The sequence below is a fragment of the Gymnogyps californianus genome, chromosome 3 (assembly GCF_018139145.2).
Source record: "Gymnogyps californianus isolate 813 chromosome 3, ASM1813914v2, whole genome shotgun sequence".
NCBI lineage: Eukaryota > Metazoa > Chordata > Aves > Accipitriformes > Cathartidae > Gymnogyps > Gymnogyps californianus.
This window is the reverse complement of record NC_059473.1, coordinates 95234083-95250809: the sequence shown is the minus strand read 5'-3', so window position 1 is coordinate 95250809 and position 16727 is coordinate 95234083. Positions and strand designations below refer to the sequence as shown.

Here is a 16727-nt window from a genome sequence, read left to right as displayed (position 1 = left end):
ATAGACCTAAGCAACCTCAGTAGTAGTTGAAGAAAGCATACATAATAGTCGTAGAACATCAGGATTAAAACAGTCTCTTTTTTCACTTAATCACTTTTTATTACAGTATAACAGCTTTATTTAATATTTAAACAGATTCATTAAACAGTATATTTATGAATTGTAAAAATGATACTTACGGGTGGTCCAAGAAGCCCCTTGCCCTGTGAAATGTGAAAAAAGGTCAGAAATGGGGGGAGGGTTCCACACCTAGTCAAACTGTTTGCCAAGAACAGAGTATTTGGGATAAAAAGGTACAAAAAACCTGATGTTTGATTCTGCAAAATCATTTTGAAAACCTGTTTAACTAATGTTAAATATCAATTTTATTATTAGGTAATCAGTACCAGGAGAAAAATTAAATTATTGATTAAGTTACCTTGCAGTAGCATTTATTTACACATATTTACAAACACACATACTTCCACAAAGGAATGAAGACATTAAAGCCTTTGGGTTTAGCTAATTATCAAGTACCATGATAAACACATCTATGCTATAATCATTTCCTTCTAATGGTGCGTTTAAATTGATAATAAAAAGAGATCTTTTTTTTTTGGCCAGTGCTTCCCCGAGGTCTAAATCCATTAAAGTAGCACTTTTTGGTAACCAGAAAGAACACCAAACTGCTCCTGTTTACATTTTCCATCAGTATTGCTCTGAATCATTTTAATGAGAATTGTCCAAGATACAAACGTGTTTCTGCCTATTTGGACAATACACTCCCTGTAAGAAAACACATCCCTCAGTCTTGCATTACTAAAGCAAATGGATAATTTTATGAAGAACAGTGTCAATGACGTGTATGAAACACTGGCATATAAAATCACAAACGTACTTAAATTTCCAGGAGATTTGATGTAATAAAGCGCCTGGGCTGGGTAGAGTTTAAAAACCACAGAATGCCATACCAGAATTGTATCTGCAAGGTTGTCTGTAGAAAACTTGGTATAACACAGGGAAAATTTCAAGCATTTATCAGAGTCATTCCATTTTAACTATTTAATACACAGCAGAAAGTAAACTTTTTCACCTTGCATAATCTACATTATTCCTTTGCTATTACTTAACGCTCCCTTTGTGCAATTCGTTATATTATATATGTCTATATTTGACTATACAAATCAAACTTTCACTGCATCACATATCAGATATTGTAATATCACCTGCCTCTGAAAGAAGGAAACCAATTACTTGCAGGTTCTCATCGGAGTACCCCTCGCTAACGTGCCCCTAACAGTGGCAGGGAAAGTCAGTGATACCAAAAGAAGCAGCTACAGCTAGTGTGTCCAGCCCACACACAGGCCCAGGAGAAGCCAGTCCCCTACTCTGCCCACTCCATTGCATCTCCTCACCCTCCTAATTAGGACTCCAAGAAGCAGGGGGTGTCCCCCAGCAATCCATGCCTCCTCCTTGCCCAGCTACTCCACCCTTCTGGCCATGAACTTCCTGCAAGCAGACCAGGCTGCAGAGTTGAGAACTCCAGGGCAATCAGCCAGTAAGGACCTGCAGTCCTACTGGAAGCAGTTAATGATCCTAACCAGTTGCCCATGTTCCTGCCTCTGTCTGTGTCCTAAAGGGGAAGCCTCTCCACGCAGCCTGGGACTGCAGCCTTACATCCCCAGATGCCCAATGCCTGCTTTGGACGTACTTATCTGACCCATGGAGCACATGGAGTGCACGGGCATGGGCAGTAATCCACAGTCTGTAATCACCTGGTTCAGAGACACTTACCCTGTAGATCTGGTAAGTACCTCCCATTGTCAGCACAGACCTGCTGCCATCCACCACAGAGTCACATACCAGTATTTGTATGTGTACCCTGTGCCGGAAGCTGTGCTTTAGTAGACCTTAAAATATTTTCAATTTCTCTATCACTAAATACACACAATCCTACCCATATGTGAGATCTGTAAAACACTAGCAATATATCAGTTAACAGAAAAGTTAGAGGGAACTTAACGGAGAGAATGGACTGAAGGGTGCAATACATGCACTGAACGCAGCAGCCCCAGGTCCATTTACCAGGGCCAGATCAGAGACATCAGCATATTTGGTGGTAAATTACTTGAATTAATCAGAAGTATTCTACTAATTATGTAAATCTGCCATTTGAGAGACTATCTGCAAAAGAGATGAGACATAGAGAATAAATTAAAACTAAATGATGAAGCAGGAAAAAATAGAGGAAAGGAAAGTAAAAGAACATAACTGAAGATTGCCAGGATACATTCTGGGGAAGAAAAGCTGACAAGAGTAGAAAAGCAAATGCTGTATATAAAACTTTAGATACTTAATATTCTGTCTTTCAGTTACCCTGAAGTCCTAACTTGGCCAATAAATTCCACTGGATGACCTTGAAAAACAGTCATAAAAATTTAAAACTAATTCATGTTGTAGCCAAGGCTTCTGACTTTCTGTTTGCACTGAGCGTTTTAACCTTAAGCAAGGGGTTTTTGTGAGAAATGAAGTCTTTGGATAACCATCCAGAGACTACTCCACTTGCAAAAGGCAATACTCAATTAATCACGTAACTAGTATGCAGATTCATACGTGTGCTCACTATGTTTCTAGTAAACAAGGTCTCACGGATCAAACCAAAGACCTGCAAAGGTTAAACAGCCCCATTACTTCACACTTGTAGTAAGAGCTTCTCAAAAAGTCTCTGAATCTGAGAATTAGAACTATCACACTCCAGCACTACCACTTCTACCCTTTTTTTTTTTTAATTAGGTTTCATTACTTTAAGTTTAATCTCACTAAAGGTGAGATGACTAGTGTTGGCCTTTTTGAGAAACTTCCACTAACTGCTCTATTTCTTCAGCAGCTTAAAGCCATTTGTCAAAAGGAAAGCCTATATGAATGGAATTTCCCCAAGAGATTTATTCTGAGCATTAATCTTTCCATATGGATTCAGTGTACACAGGTTAACAACCATGGAGCTACAAAAATCAAACAGTAGGCTTCTTCCTAAAATGTGAGGTCTAAGGATCAACCTTAACCTTAATGTCATTACCTTAACAAGGGTAATGACAAGAGGTCACTAAGTATATCCATCTTTTCTTTACCTGTAAATAACTAAGAATTCTCATTCCCTCATTATAAATATTCCTGCAGATTCACCTTTAAATACAAGGTCCAGTTGCTTATTAAGCAGAGGCAGAACAACTCCAAAGGCAATCCCTACTGAGGTTCACTGAAGCATTATCACCTTAAGACTGAAATTCTCAGGGCAAACAAAAATTGCTAAACTTTGAACAGTGGTCCAAAATCTCTTCAGATTTATTGCTTTTAAAGTCTCAAAATAGGGTCACAAAAGATCTGAATTAGGTTAAGTGCTGCTCTGAATGGAATCAGCATTCTACCTTGACAAGTTGGTCCAGTTTGCTGCTTTCCCATAGTAACATCTCCACTTCTAAGTTGAGATTAACCCTCTTTATGTATATTCTATATATGCACTTTTTCTGAAGGCTCTTAAATTATTCGTTCTCACATTAGCCTGTTAAAGGTGAGGTAAAATTATGTATATTTTCCCCAAGACAGTTTTTATTTCAGTTGACAGGCTAAAATACTACAGTATTTTAACCTAGTATTTCAGTAATTCAGTTTTAATTCCCCATTTTTTCCTCTCCCATAGTAGCTGTTTTTATGTACACTTTTCCCTTATCATCTGAGTAACGTATCTGACAAGGTTAAGCTATCTCTTCATTCCAGCTGCACATTTTAAAATGCATTGCAAACAATCTAGAAATTATTTCCCCATCTACTTGACAGCAAAAAATGAAAATAAACAAACTCAAACCTGTAACAGAAAAATTTAGTGCTTTCAGTCTACCTAGAAGCTATCTCAGTTCTGCTACTTCCTGTGACTAAATTTAGCTCATATATTGATTCTACAGATTGACCAGCCATTATAAAATTATTATATATTTTCCAGATTTTCAGGTAAGAAACAGCATCCATGAAAATGTCCACACCGAATGATTCACCTTAAGTTTGAACATGTCTATAATGTAACATCTTCAAGAATAACATTAGAATTTCCTCTCTGGCCAAATATCAAAGTGATTGTTTAATATAAATCTAATGAAAGTTAATGGGACAGGGTCAAAAATACAAAGATACAGTTGAAGGTACAGAATTTCACAGCAGGGAGTGCTATATCAGAATACCATGCCTCTTCTATTTAATTCCAATAATTTCTCCAAAATGAATCTAATTTTTAATTAACTTTTAATTATGTGCAGCCCTATTACAATTTCATGCCAGTCATCTTTTTCCATTACTCATTTTCCTTGAGGTTTTTCCTAGTTTCCTATATAATCTAAGTTTCTACATGCCACCCATCATTCAATTCTTCAACTCTGTAAAATTCCTAAAATCCACAATTATTTTCAGCCTCCAAAGATGGATGTTAAATTCATCTGCATGCCAACTGGAACAGTCATCTTCGCATGTCCTGTCTCATATTTTGTCTTGTTTTCATATGGAACAGCACAGGAAGTTCCATACAGCATTTACACTTCAGTGATCCCATTTAAACACATGGCTAGGAGCTGAAACAGGAGTAACTGTAGACTAATTTATGCAAATAAAACATGGGCTCTCCTGTCTCTACAGCATTTTCACAAAGAGATGGAAAACAACAATATGCATCCAAACCTTGTGACCACATCACACACGCCCCTTTCTTTTCTACAGCATACAAACCAAACATGTCCTTTCTGTAATATCTGCACACTTTGACATAAAGACAAAAAGGTTCCTTAATGTACTACTTTAATATCTTATGAGTTCTTTGAAACCTCAGAAATAGTTTCTGTTTTTTCTTCACTACATTTGATGGTAAGAATCCTTCATATTGATACTTAAGGTCTAAAAAGCCTCTTCATATTCTAAATGTATTACTTACCGGAAGTCCACGAGCACCTGGTAGCCCTGGCTCACCCTTTAAAAGATAAAAATTGAGTTTTTCAAGAGGCATTAGCATAAAGTTTTGTAAACAACATACAGGAAGATGCTCTCACCTTTTGAAGGGTATCATCTAGTGGAAATATTCTGCAAGTATTATTCACGTCATTAATGCTACGCTGGTTTCAGTGAGTCTTGATGGAAAGGACAGACTTTCTCAATATTAAAAAGATACAGCCTCAGGCCTTTTTTTCCCCCCCAAAAAATAATTCAAACATGCTGGTTACTCTGACTTCTGATGTATATTTCATTTGGCTGATTGCTGATGAAGCCAGGTTTCACTGTTCTGGTTCCCACTGTGTATTACTATGACATAACTACAGTACAACAAGATGGAAAGAGCCTCACCATCACTGAAGATGCTCAACCTTAATGTCATCAATGTAATGCCACCTTTCCTTAGTGCTGGCTGGGGGAATGGAAGTTGCTTTGTACTGTGTGAAAAGGGCCCAATGGGTCTGTATTCTATAGATGTTTTAATATTGTAAGAAAGGCTGCAGCATCTCATTAGTTGCATAGAGACAAACAAAAATCCCGCTTAAAAAAAAAAATCCCATAATTTCATGCATAATTTTGTTCTTACCTTCTGTCCTTTTGGCCCTGTGGCTCCAGGTGAGCCATCAGGTCCTGTGAATCCCTTTGGAAGTAATGTATACAATGTTAATGCAAAGGTTACGTTGTTTTCTTAATCACAACAGAAAACATGCTAAAACATAGAATAACGAAGCTATTAAATGAGATAAGCAACTGCAGGAGATTTACAATTCAGATGCCTATTTACATGTACAGCGAGAACTGCCCAAGTTCAAAGTACTAGCTTCTGGCAACAAACATCAGTGCCTGTGATATGTGTCCTTCAAAAATTATTCAGTTAAATCACAATTAAAACTAAACATGTGATCTCACATGACCTTATTTCCTTTCAATGGGAGACTGATGAATTTAGTTCATGGCTCAGGTTAAAACCAAGAACCGTCAGTGTTTTCCACTTCAAATAAACCATTCATTGACCAAAAAAAAAAAAAAAAAAAAAAAAAAAATCAACAAAGCTGCCAAGCTGGATCTGAGGTCAGTCTTTCAACCACACTTGTCAATCTGGCTAAAATTAAAAAGAAATCATGATATTATAACTATAAATTCATTTGGAGTTTTTTTGTTTTCTGTTGTTTCCAAATTTTTAACCAGCTTATATGGCTTAGAAATTTCCAGATATCCATAAGAAAAGTCTTGCTTTTACATTTGTCCAATACTTTTCTTTTTTGGTACACTTCCAGCAATTCAGTGTTCACCCAAAGGGATGTTTTCTCCGATAATTTGCTTTCGAAAGCTTACATGATTATTACAGGCAATTACTGTACAGTATCTTTACTCAGTCTACTAAAAGTGACACTGAAATAGTTTGTAAAAGAAAAATGAGATTTAAAAAGTCTGAACCACCTCACCAATTAAACATGGAAGAAGGTATTATAAATCTAAAACCCCAATTAAAAGTTGAATGCACAGTGGGAGTACAATAAGGTCCCATGTTTTGTCTTCAAGTGAAAATAAAAACGGTTCACCATTTCAGAACACAATATTCTAGTATTACAGTTTCACTCATCCACTAATATGAGGAAATATGCAAGTGCAAACAAATATCAAAAGCTGAGCTGAGTTTAAAACATTCTGTTTCACCTGATTGTGTTACCATGAATTCTGGCAAGGAAAACAAAGCCATGCCTTAATTGAAAATTGTAAGAGGCAATGATTTCTAAAGATCTGCTTACAGATTTTTGACATGCACAAACGGGTTGTGGTCCTGCATTGTTTTCAGGAAAAAAATGAAGTGGTATGAGATACCACTCATGGCAAGCCCATTTCCTCTTACAGATTTGAAATTTGAACAGTATAACTAAAGATTGTTTCAGCTCCACGTCCATTAAATCTCTTTGCAAAAGCAAATTAAAAATTAACCTCTAATAGTATTGCAATCTTCAATAAATATTAGGCTTTTTCATTCATATAATTTGCAATATTCTCTAATATGCTAGTTTGTTGTATATAATCTTTATTTTTGATGTTTTAAATTGTGAAAGTATTCTACCACTTAGGTAAATTAAACATAAGCTTGCCTGCCTCCTGGCATAAGATCTAAGTACTAATGTAACCATCTTGCTTCATAGCAAGAAATGCTTTCAAACACTGCTCTCGAGAGAAATATGAAGAGTTTCCCAAAAATGTATGAAGGTGTTTTTATTGCCACTAACTTATTCAAGAGATACAACCTAACTGGCCATCAACACTAGATGATGTTGAAACTTTATTATTCTGTATTATTTTCCAGGGAGAAAGGAAGAATCATTAGCAGGTACAGGCTCTGCAGTGGCTGAAGCCTGGGAGGTTTATGTTTGGAATAACAGCTACATGGAAATCACAGTTTTTCCTCAGAAACTGAGTTAAAATCCGTTCCTAAGCTTCAATGTAGTAAAAAGATAACTGTACACTAACATCAGGCCTACAGGGCTGATCTAAATGATTTTTCTTCTTCCCATTTTCTCCAGCTTAGGGAAGCAGAAGCTAACGAGACCTAAAATCACTAAACACAGCCCCTCCACACAGCCCCTCCGGGCATTAAACACCAACTGCCCCCAAGAGGCCGGCCCGCCCTGCCGACCCGCGGCGGTGACCGTTAGGGAGCGGCGGCGGGCGCCCCCTGCCGGCCGCCCTGCCCGGGGGGGAGCGGGTCTCTCCTCCCCGCTCGGGGCCGGCCCGCCCGCGGCCCGGTCTCTCGGGAGCCGCTGGTGCCCTCGGCCGCAGCGGACCCTCCTGCCCAGGCCTGGGCTTGGATCCTCCCTCTTGCCCTTGCTGCCCAGCTCTTCGCCCCGCAGGGAGCGGGGCGCTGACCTGAGGCTGCTTCCAGAGGACGCGGCATGGCCTCTCCCCCGCCCCCGCAGCACCGCTGCCCAGCGCCCTCTCCAGAGCAGGGTGGCAGCACCCCCACCCCGCAGCCCTTGCGCTGTTCCTCAGCTGCTGCCCCGGCCGCCCTCAGCCCGGCTGCGCTCTGCCAAGAGAGCGTCTTTCAGCTTGGAGAAAAGAGCCTCTCCCCCGCGTGTGCCGCTGGCACTCACTGGCAGCTGTGAGGAAGCCAGAGACCTCAAAAGGAGGTCATGCTTCTACAAAAATAGACTAAAACCAAGTATTTTTCTTAAATTAAAAAAAAAAAAAAAAAAAAAAGAAGAGGGCATTCCAGAAAGTCAAGTGTACTCACATCAGCTCCTGGCTCTCCAGGCAGGCCAGGGGATCCTGGTTTGCCCGCATCCCCATCCGGACCCTTCAGGATTTAAATGGACAGTTAAGCATGTTTCAGAGAGGGAAGCAGAGACAGCTAGGGGAAGCAGAAACAAAACCCAAAACCTCTCCTCTTGCAGGAGTGAATGCAAAGTAGCTGAAATCACTTACCGGTGGACCGGGGGGGCCGTTAGGACCTCTCTCCCCCTAACAAGATAAGAAAGGGAAGGTATTAGAGCTACAGGGACTTTTCATGGTCCCTCATAAAAAAACCACTGATTTACAGATTATCAGGAATAATCCCAAACCGATTCTTATTGTAGGAAATTAATGTTAAACCCACGTGATCTCTATTATACACTAATAGAAATAATCACAGAAACTTCTGACAGGAATTGGGGGAAAATACATAGTAGCTCCTATCAGGAATAATGCCACAAATCCTTATCATGCTTTAGTATGAGTGATACTACATAATCCCTTTTGAGATTAGAATTATAAAACCCCTATACCCCATTTAAGGCAAAGAATCACAGCATATGATGATTACATAAAATAAATAATCCTTTATTTTCTGTATCAGAGATAATCTGAAAGGCCACCTTCTCCCCCCGCCCCAGCCCGCTACAAAGTTTGAGACCCATCAATTCCTATGTGGATCTGCAGCCAAATTCAAACACTTCGGGGTCAAATGCCGACAGTGAGGACAATGCAGGTACACCTCGAGGCATTTCCTATTTCCTAGGCAGGGCATGGGAAACACTTACATCAATGCCATCAATACCGGGAACTCCTGGTGGCCCTGGCGGACCCGGGGGGCCTGGTGGACCAGGGAGACCTCTCTGACAAGGAGTAAGAAAAAAAAAAAAAAAAAAGCAGCAATTAGAGCCTGGCAAACCTGCAAGACCCAGTCTGGGGGGACCAGCATAATGAGAGGGGGATTCTATGGCTTGGTCAGGGGCATCACAGCTGATGAGGAAGAGCTGTGTCCTCACACCACAAGTGTCAGGACCCACACACCCTATCCCATCTTAGCTGTCACGACGATGACCAGCAACGCTCCTCTCACAGGTAGAGTGTAGATGAGGTGTTAAACCCCCCCTTCCCAAGCCTGGCCACCCTCCTACACCTTGCAATGCTGGCAGGGCCAGGGCAAGGTGGAGGGGGCTCAACTCCCCAGCCCAGGAGGATCTGAACACTGTATGGCAATGACAGGGCGGCAGAGACAAAAACAGTGATCTTTGCAAATCAAACACTGAAATTCACTAAACTAATCTAGTTACTCATTCAGCCAACACAAAGGAGACAGTATTCTAAGAGTTCTAAATATTCGCTTGTGCTAGCGAAGAAAATTTAAAACAACCCTTTCCCTACTCCACTGACAGGCTCAGCGGTTTCCCGTTTCCTCAGGACTACATTAGCATCTACAGAGGCGCTTTCTCAAAGCACCGGGCTCCCGAGAGGGAGGCGGGAGGCGCCACCAGCATGTGGAAACCGAGAGAAAGGCTTTTACAGGTCTCCCTCCCTATAATGAGGGGCTCTGTTCTCCTCTGGCCGCGGCCCCACAACGGCACTCTGTGAGCGAGAGGCTGGCCTGGGCCTTGCTGGGGCCCTGAGCCTGGCCCCTCGCTCCCCACAGCACTGCTGCTCTGGATGCCTTTCCTCCCCACACCAGTCTTCCCAGTAATAATCCATCCGGCAGTAGTTGTAGATGGAGCTCAGGCCCCGCCGTATCACCGGGAACCTGCCTGATGCCTGCCAGGTAGCACCATACAGGCGCGCACACACATGGCACCCACCACCCTGTGGCCAACTCGCCTTTCCTCTGTAGAAGTGCTAGCGCTGTGTCAGGGTCAGCTACAGCTACTACGGGGGAGAAAAGGGTCGGAAAACCCTCCAGTGGGTCGGTGCCAGGGCATGACAGAGAGCGGCCTTCAGTCTCTCTTCACCCGCACCCTTTCCCTGAGCACAGAGCACCATCCCTTCTCTCACACTTACCTCGATTACCGTCTGGCTTACCTGCGAGGGAGAAAAACAGAGTCAAAGTCAGAATAAACTTACTTGAGCCAGGCAGAGGCAAACAACCTGCAGGAAAACCCCCAGAGGCAGGAGGCCCCGCAGAGCCCGGGCCATGGCGATGGAGGGAGCGGCCTGCAGCTTCTGGGGCGGGCGGCCGAAAGGTGAGCCCCGCTGCAGCCCCTCACGGCTGCCTGCTCACGCCTTGGGGAGGGTCGCGGGGATTGGAGGGAAGCTGACGGCTGGGAAGGGGAGGACTGAATGCCAGCAGCGCCTTAACCCTTTGCCCTGCTACTGTTGCTTTGGGCGCCGACCCTTGCCTTCCCTCCCTGCCCCCCCGCCAGGGCTTTCCCGCCGTCAGGCTCCCCGGTAAGGCGGCAGCTGCGGGGAGGCGGCCGCGAAAATCCCTCCCGCCTGCAAGGCGCAGCTTTCAGAAGCCTCCCACCCAAGCACCGGGGGGGGGGGGGGAAGAGAAAGTAAGTCACGGAAGGGTTAAAATGAGGCTGCTGCTGCTGCTTTAGGGGGTTGAATTTCTAAAGGCAACAAATTCCAGGCAGATATAGTAAAAACCGGCATCTCGGGCCAGAAAGGGGATTAAAAACCGAGGCTCCTGGGGGCTGCCGCTGGCCAGCAGCAGGCAGGGACTCGGTGGCAGCCCGGCGGCGGGCAGGGCAGGGCAGGGCCGGCAGGGCAGGGCGCTCACCCGGGCCGGCAGCTCGCCGCAGCCTTCGCGCTGGGGTCTCAGGGGGTCGCAGTGAATCACCATCCACTGGATTTCGAACTGGCAAAGGAGATAAAGATCACGTTAATTCGGGTCAGGGGGTCACGCTGGCCGAGGGTGTAACAGAAGGAACACTGGTCAGCTAACGGCACGTTTTAAAAGGTAGGTATTTAATGATAATAGCTACGAGTGTACCGGAGAGCTCAGTCCAGAGCAGTGCTTCACCCTGCATTCCCCCACCCCTAACTGTGGAGGTCTTTTAAAGAAAGGGCATAAACCTGCCACAGGATTTAAAGAGAAGGCGACATTCGTCATGTGTAATTTTTTACATGTTCTTTATAAGCACAGGCATTTTTCCTCATGCTATATGGTGGTTTTATTAGACACACAAAAAGATTTTCTCTGAGTGGATAGTTGTGCCCATGAGGTAGGTAGGTCTGAGGACAGAAACATGGCCTAAGTGTGAGAAGTTCAAAAAGCAGGATCATATGCACACTGGCAACGGTCTGCAAATGAGTAATATACATCTGTGGAATTTCACATCTTCTCTGAACATTTGTATTTGGCACTGGAAAATGACACAGGATTAAGGCAAACCTCTTCTCCGAAGCTGCAACCGAAACTCGCTTGATGTGCTATATAGATTAAAAAACATACCCTCTGCTGAAAGTTACTGAATAGCTCAAACATACAGCTTCAGAGGTATATCCATTGATATATAATGCATCACGTGGAATTTTAAGTAACAGAAGCATATTAAATTGTGCCTATTTATTGTATCTAAGTTTTAAAGTCTTGGGTTGTTTTCCCTTGCCATCACACGTAGTATCAGCTTGGCTTATGAACCAATAATGAGTGGTTTATCCAGAGATTTCTCAGTTTGACGATAAAATTCAGAGGCTCCTATTCCTTTCTTTTCATTATGGATGGCTGAGGAGTTGGGGGGAAAGAAAGTTCTGGGGTTTTGCTCTTGTTACAACATAGAGCCTTGGTATGGAAAAGACTCGGATTTTTTTTTTTTCTGAGAAGCTGAAAATAAAAGTGAGTGTCCGGGGGCTTTCACTTCTTATTTCTTTGCTTCTCTGAGTCTTTCTTCTTATTCTGTTGAGCTAAAGTAGCTCCCCACCATCCCTCCCACAACATAATGTCTCGGTGCTTCCTGGCTGCCTTCTGTGCTCCCTCTGGGATATCTCATTGCTCTCTTCAATCCCAATCCGTAACTGATGCGGAAGGCAGACTGTCATTCTGAGATGCTTTCCTCTCCTGCCACCATCCTTACATTGACTTAGTTGCGTACTGACTGCTAGAGCCAATAAATGCTTTGAGTCTGAAGTCCTTTAAGATCTCTGCAAGACACTCACATATCCACTAGTTGCTTCTCTTTTTTTTTCTTTCACCTTCACCACTTCAGTGCTGCCACTCCTGAAATCCTCACTATCACATCTCTACTGTTCTGTTTACTTTGCAGTCATCAGTTTCCAGAGTGCTGAGACTGGAGCACAAAAGAGGCAGTACCCTCGGGTTTTTTACCTGTTATCTGACACCACTATCTGTGAGTCAATTCTCTACCTCCTATATTCAATTCTCACTTTAAAACCTTTCCCAGTCACCTTAATCATAGACAACTGAATGTCATAATATATGTATAAAAGAAACTAAATGTATACTATAATTTGATACTACCAGGCAGCAATACAATAATAAAAATAAGAGGGTATCTGGGATCTGAAGATGAGGATTTATAAAAAAGCATAAAAATGGGATCAAATGATACTCATATGATAATCTGTTTCATACCATACAACTAGATTCTGAGTCCTGAGTCTCTACGTTATTCACATTTGAACCTCACTTGCAGAGGGAAAGAGGTCCATAACTGGCTCTAAAGCAGTTTATAATCTATTTCTGATTTAAATTAAGATAGACATGGTTTTAAGTGACAGAATTTCTACTTTTTCAGTTGGTCTGTTTAATATTAAATAAAATTATATTAAATAATATTAAAATTGAAAAGTCATCCATTCAGTAGTTAGGAAATACCATAATTAAGGTTGCCTGTACAAATTTAATCTGTATGTAATCTGAAATTGTGTGATTCCACACTTCTTTCCTTAGAATGCTTCCTTCATTCACAAGACCAAATGAACAAGGCCATGGAAATGGTTCCCATACTGCAGAAACTGTAAGTTTGGAAATAAATGGGGCAAAAGATGGTAAAAAAAGAAAGGATGGCTTTGTGGAAAAGGCAGACAGATACCACTGAATGAGCCTGCTTTTTCTTCATAATTCTTATATAGTGCTGACAAATTATTTAAATCAAAATAGCCACATTAGAGAGCATTCTGTGTGGGGCGGGAGGAGGGAATTGGATGCCTGCAATGAAGTATCCGGCTACAAGTTATGCAAAAGTGCTGATCAGTAACAACTGTAGCTGAAATCAATAGTCTTGAGCTGTGCTTTCAACTTATAACATGGCACAAAACCTGTAAACATGACTTTTAAGACATACCAGCAGCCAATATTTGCATCAGCACATTCTAGTTCTTTTATGTAGATAATCATTGCCTCTTTTTTGTCTTTTGTGTGTGTATGTGTGTGTGTCTGGGTTTTGGCTTCTGTACTAAGGTGAGAAAGATTTGAGATGATAAAATGCTAATTACTGAGTTGTGTTAGACTTTGATGCGTGACTGTCCAGGTGCCAATATCTGTGTCTTAAGAGAATACTACTAGAAAATGCATATACATTTTTTAACTTTGAACCCAGTTTTTCAACTTTGAACATAATCAATATTAAAATAGAGGTAAATTTATTAATGAGATTATAAGATGTGATTGCTTGCTGCAGTGGGAACTTGACTCACTGAGCCAGGAAATCCTTTTAGTGTCTCATATGTTTTCTTCCAACGCTCTTGAATGGCCAAAGAGAAAACCAGTCACTTTGTTTTGTTCAAGATGGCATTTGAGAGGTGAGCATTAAGACCTGGTACTCTCATGAGTCTAAGACACACAAAAAAAGTCTGAATAAATGGGGCAGGCATCCTATGCAGAAAAAATACCTAGCATTATTACAAAACACTGTACCATAATATGAATGTAAAAGGAGTTGAAATATTTTGAACATGCAGCTTTAATTTGACATTTCTTAGTTCACAGTTGCTTAGTCAGCCAGCATTTTTTTAAAAATAAATTGTGGTTGCTCTCTAAATTTTTCACTTAGAGTTTTTGTTACTGTTTTGAGGCTGTATAAAACAAAAATTGAGATGAAACCTGTTTGACTTTTTAAAATGAAAAATAAAACTCTTTTGTTGGCAAGGTAGTGAAAGGTGTGACTGGCCTCCCATTGATTTAGGAGAGGTGAGAGAAGGGCAAATATGTCCTAGCCTTGCTGTCAAGGTTCCTTTTCCCTCACCAGTACTTCACAATGATCTTGTGGATCATATTAAGCTGATTTAGAGGACGCCACTATTTTGAAGATGTCTCATGTAGATGTTCTATCGATATCGATACAAAGTGTTATTAAGGATGAAGTACAGGCACAAAGTTCTCAGAAATGAACCTCAGATAAATCAGGGGTAATCATAAAGCAAAGTTATTGAAATGTAATCCTATAAGACCCATAGGTGTTTAAGACCCATAGGTCAATATTTCTGACATCCATTTTCCAAGATTCCTACAGGATTTCCATTTCATCTTAATTTCTTAGCACAGATATAATTGGATTAGTTATGTTTGTCTGTTCACTGTTTTGTCCTCTTAAATTCTATGGAAATGCCTGCAAATGCCCACAGCTTTGCACATCTCAGTATCAGCTATGCAATTCAGTTGTCTTATTAGTGCTTTCGATGAGAGAGATGAAGGTTAAGTAAGATGTAAATGAGACCTAAATATCTAGTATTTTCAGTATAGCATCAGTCACAGGGAAGCATTTAGCAGTACTGTAGGCTTTAAGGAAAACCATGACACTCAGAGCACGTTTGCAGGTCCCTTCTGGGAGAACTGGCTCCCTGTGCCCCGCTGGGCTATTGCTGCCTCGGGGGTGATTCATGGGAAGACATCCCTTCAGGGGAAGTACAACTCAGCTAAGCAGTTTTCAGGTGAAGGTTTTCTACAATTTTTCGTCGATGATATTTAAGTTTGTTCTAAGGGAAGTCTGCTATCGACTCTTTGTACATCTGTTAAGTGACCAAGAATGAGCTACACATTTTTAAACATATGTCATTCTAGAACTATTTTAAACATGTTTTATCCATTTTCCTACATCTCTGTAATGGGTTTTTAGAGCTTCACTTTCCTTGCATCTTTTTTCAAAGTCTTAGAACAGTACAGCAAATTCTGGTGTTATTTGACCTTCCATAGCAAGGGTTCAGCCTTCTGAATGTGAGATTCACAGGGTGAAAAAAACCTGAGGCATGACTTTTTACAATTCACACACACAATCTGTTCTATGGTGTAAATTAATCCCTGTTCAGCAAATATTGATAAGCAGCTTCCTCTTAGATGTTACAAATCATGCAGCTGCCCTGAACTAGTTAGCAGCATTAAATGTCAATTAAATAATGACCAAGGATCACTTCTAGCAAAGGGTTTAGCGTCTATTATGAGAAAATCAGGGTAATGCCTTTGAAATTGCAGAAACTAAGGCAATGTATATCATCTCCCAGCAGTTAATCTTTGAGCAGTAGGAAATGAACGCCCTTACTTTTCTATAACAAACAGGTGATTTAGAGAGTAAGTTCCTTTTCAGTTTTGAAATGGTGATATATCTTGTATTGCTTAGAGTTAATAGTGGATTATTTGAATTACATTTCGATAAAAAGAACTATTTTCTTTTTTATCTAAAAAAAGATAAAATGCAGCTGTAAACCTGTATAAAAATTTGCCCTCCATAAAACATTCCAGAAATCCTGGAATAAATTTTCGTAAAGGCTCAAAGGCAAGCCGTAGTTTCTAATGGAACTCTATCTATTACTCTCCTAGGCAATCATAGTAAGAACAAGCAATAAAGAATCTCTTGTAAAATGACATGTATTACAGTGCACCTATAAGAAGTTGACCTATTCTGCAAGATAAATAGAGCATTCACAGAATACTGCAAAAAAGAAGGCTAGGAAACACATAATTTATGTCCTTTAAAAATTATACCACTGGAAGTAATATACTTTAACAATGCCTGGAAATAAATTAGAAATTGTGCCTGGGACATATTAAATAACCAAGACTGGTGAGATGTTTAAACTGAGTATAATCAAGCAAGTTAAAGGATAAGCCTAGAATATCCCCAAACATAGATTTATTTACTCGATTTAAAGAGAAACTAAAGGCACAGGCTAAAAGAGAAACTTGTGCAATATAAACAGCCATTTAAAAATTAATAGTCCATCAGATTTCATAATTTCTTTATCGTAATTTCAGAGAATATGGTCTTCCTAAATCTACATTTTTATAATATCAGGTTGGACCACTACTATTGTCAGTTTTGGCTTCATAGCACAGGCCATGCAATTCAATCTAGTGAGTCCTATGTCAAACCCACAGTCCTATGTCAAACCCACAGAATTAAAGGGTATTTTTAGACATCCAAACTTGGTTTAAAAATGTAATGTGATGCTTACCTTCTTCCTTCCCTGATAATTTGTTCCAGTGCTTCATTATTCTTTTTGTCAAAAAGTGTGCATCATATTCCTGTTTTAAGGCCTACCTTATGCAAAGATTT

At 40.9% G+C, this 16727-nt stretch overlaps 1 protein-coding gene across 1 annotated transcript in view; it reads right to left on the bottom strand.

The window, feature by feature from the left end:
- The window catches only part of COL9A1 (collagen type IX alpha 1 chain), a 77990-nt gene that overhangs the window by 47009 nt on the left and 14254 nt on the right, over positions 1-16727 (bottom strand). Inside the window, exons 6-13 of the mRNA XM_050893871.1 lie at positions 10991-11074; positions 10276-10296; positions 9045-9119; positions 8449-8484; positions 8258-8320; positions 5594-5647; positions 4952-4987; positions 180-203 (exon numbers count right to left, since the gene is read on the bottom strand). Of these exons, the coding sequence (XP_050749828.1) occupies positions 180-203; positions 4952-4987; positions 5594-5647; positions 8258-8320; positions 8449-8484; positions 9045-9119; positions 10276-10296; positions 10991-11074 (393 nt within the window). The remainder of the gene's footprint in view (positions 1-179; positions 204-4951; positions 4988-5593; positions 5648-8257; positions 8321-8448; positions 8485-9044; positions 9120-10275; positions 10297-10990; positions 11075-16727) is intronic.